Source organism: Penaeus vannamei, chromosome 40, assembly GCF_042767895.1.
Source record: "Penaeus vannamei isolate JL-2024 chromosome 40, ASM4276789v1, whole genome shotgun sequence".
Lineage (NCBI taxonomy): Eukaryota > Metazoa > Arthropoda > Malacostraca > Decapoda > Penaeidae > Penaeus > Penaeus vannamei.
In genome coordinates, this window is record NC_091588.1 from 24,865,043 (window position 1) to 24,867,542 (window position 2,500).

Below are 2,500 nucleotides of genomic sequence, written 5' to 3' on the forward strand. Positions count from 1 at the left end.
ATATCCCCGCTAACTTTGGCGCACTGCTTTACTTACTGCTATAAGTTGGTAAGGTCATATCCCTGATCTAGCACAAAACGCTAAGAATAGCAAGGGTACTACTGCTAACTCTAGCGCTCTGGTAACTGTTAAAGTCATATCCGTGAGCTAGCACAAAACGCTAAGAAGAGCAAGTGTACTACTGCTAACTCTAGCGCTCTGGTAACAGTTAATAGCTGTTAAAGTCATATCCATGATCTAGCACAAAACGCTAAGAATAGCAAGTGTACTCTTGCTAACTCTAGCGCTCTGGTAAGAGTTAAAAGCTGTTAAGGTCATATCCGTGAGCTAGCACAAAACGCTAAGAAGAGCAAGTGTACTACTGCTAACTCTAGCGCTCTGGTAACAGTTAAGAGCTGTTAAAGTCATATCCATGATCTAGCACAAAACGCTAAGAATAGCAAGGGTACTCTTGCTAACTCTAGCGCTCTGGTAAGAGTTAAAAGCTGTTAAGGTCATACCCGTGAGCTAGCACAAAACGCTAAGAAGAGCAAGTGTACTACTGCTAACTCTAGCGCTCTGGTAACAGTTAAGAGCTGTTAAGGTCATACCCGTGAGCTAGCACAAAACGCTAAGAATAACAAGTACACTACAGCTAAATTTTGCACTTCCTTCCTCAATCTTATGAACTGCGAAATCCAATTACTATCCCCAGCTAACACAAACCGCTAACAATAGCAAAGACTACCACCGCTATCGGTAGCAGCCTGCTCTACTCACTGTTATAGGCTGTGAAGGTCACGCTTTCAACCGAGGTCACATTAGGTAGCGTGACGACGAACACTTGAGGAAACAGCCCCCCAGTTGCCCAGAAGGTGTCGTGGCGCCTAGAAGGAAAGGAAGGTTGGCTGGATATTTGTATAGAGAGAAATTAAGGCAATATCTCTGTCTCTCTGTCTGTCTGTCTGTCTCTCTCTCTCTTCTCGTCTCTTCTTTTCCCTTCTCTCTTCTCTTCTCATCTTTTCTTTTCTCTTCTCTCCTCTCTTCTCCTCTCCTCTCTTCTCCTCTCTTCTCTTCTCTTCTTTTCTCTTCTCTCTTCTCTTCTCCTCTCCTTTCTTCTCCTCTCTTCTTTTCTTTTCTCTTCTCTCTGTCTATTTCTATATCTATCTGTCTATAGATCTATCTACTTATATGCATACAAATATACACATTATATCAAACACACACACACACACACACACGTGTGTATGTGTGGATCTATATGTATATATTTATAGATATCTGTCCATGTATCGATTTATCCATCAATCCGTCTGTCCATCTGCCTATTTATCTGTCTATTTATAGTCTATCTACACATACAACACTCACACAAAACATAAACCGATTCACATTCCCTGAAAATAGGAGAAAAAACAAGATCTCATTCTAAAAAAACAAAGTGAAAAACGAACATCAAAGATCTGCGCATGTGCATGACACAGACGCATGACACAGGCGCATGACACAGGCGCATGACGGACAGCTCCCGATCAATATACTTTTAAGGAAAAGTCTAGTGTTTAGTCATGAAATATTGAGAGAAAGAGAGGAAGAGACACATATGGTCTTATTGAACAAGCTGAGAACAAGGGGGGGAGGGAGGAAGCGGGGAAGGGGAGGAGGGAGGAAAGGGGGAATGGGGGAATGGGGAAATGGGGAAATGGGGAGGGAGGGAGGGAGGGAGTGGAGGGAGGGAGGAAGGGAGGGAGGGAGTGGAGTGGGAGGGAGGGAGGGAGGAAGGGAAGGCGGGGGAAGGGGAAAGGAGGGTGGGAGGGAGGAAAAGGGGGAATGGGGGGAGGGAGGGAGGGAGGGAGGGAGGGAGGAAGGCGGGAAAAGGGGAGGGAGGGAGGGAGTGAGGAAGGAAGGCGGGGAAGGGGAGGAGGGTGGGAGGGAGGAAAGGGGGAATGGGGAGGGAGGGAGGGCGGGAGGGAGTGAGGAAGGAAGGGGGGGAAGGGGAGGAGGGAGGGAGGGAGGGGGGAAGCAAAGGGGAGAGGGGAGGAGGGAGGAAGGGAGGAAAGGGGGAATGGGGAGGGAGGAAACGGGAGGAGGAGTGGAAGGAAAAGGGGGAAGGGGGAGGAGAAAGGGAAAAGGGGGGAGGGAAGGAGGGGAGAAAAGGGAGAAGGGGAAAGAGGGAGTGAGGGAAGAAAGAGGGAAGTGGTAGGAAGTTGGAAAAAAGGAGGGGAAACAATCAAATAAAGATTAAAAAAAAAAAAAAAAACAAAAAAAAAAAAAAATCAAACAAAAATAAGTCAAAAATAAACAATCAAGCAAAAATACATTTAAACAAGAGCGACTGACCCATCCATCATTGCTCCGGGAGGGAAGTTGGGGTCATGGCTCGTGGCGTAGATGACCTTGGCTTCCACCATCGTGACCTCGTCTGTGCTCCCAGAGGAACAGCCGCAGTACCTGGGGTCAAGCGAGGTCAAAGGAGAGAAAGAGGTAGGATAAATAAATGAAAGAAATATTGATTTTTTAG

General features: G+C 46.6%; 1 protein-coding gene across 1 annotated transcript in view; it reads right to left on the reverse strand.

Moving 5' to 3' along the window:
- LOC138860198 (intraflagellar transport protein 25 homolog) overlaps positions 1-2,430 on the reverse strand; it is a gene marked incomplete at its 5' end in the record, with an annotated part of 11,105 nt that extends 8,675 nt beyond the window's left edge. The window contains 2 exon segments of the mRNA XM_070117372.1: positions 760-866; positions 2,320-2,430. Coding sequence (XP_069973473.1) covers positions 760-866; positions 2,320-2,390 — 178 coding nt within the window.
- Between the last annotated feature and the right edge of the window lie 70 nt (positions 2,431-2,500).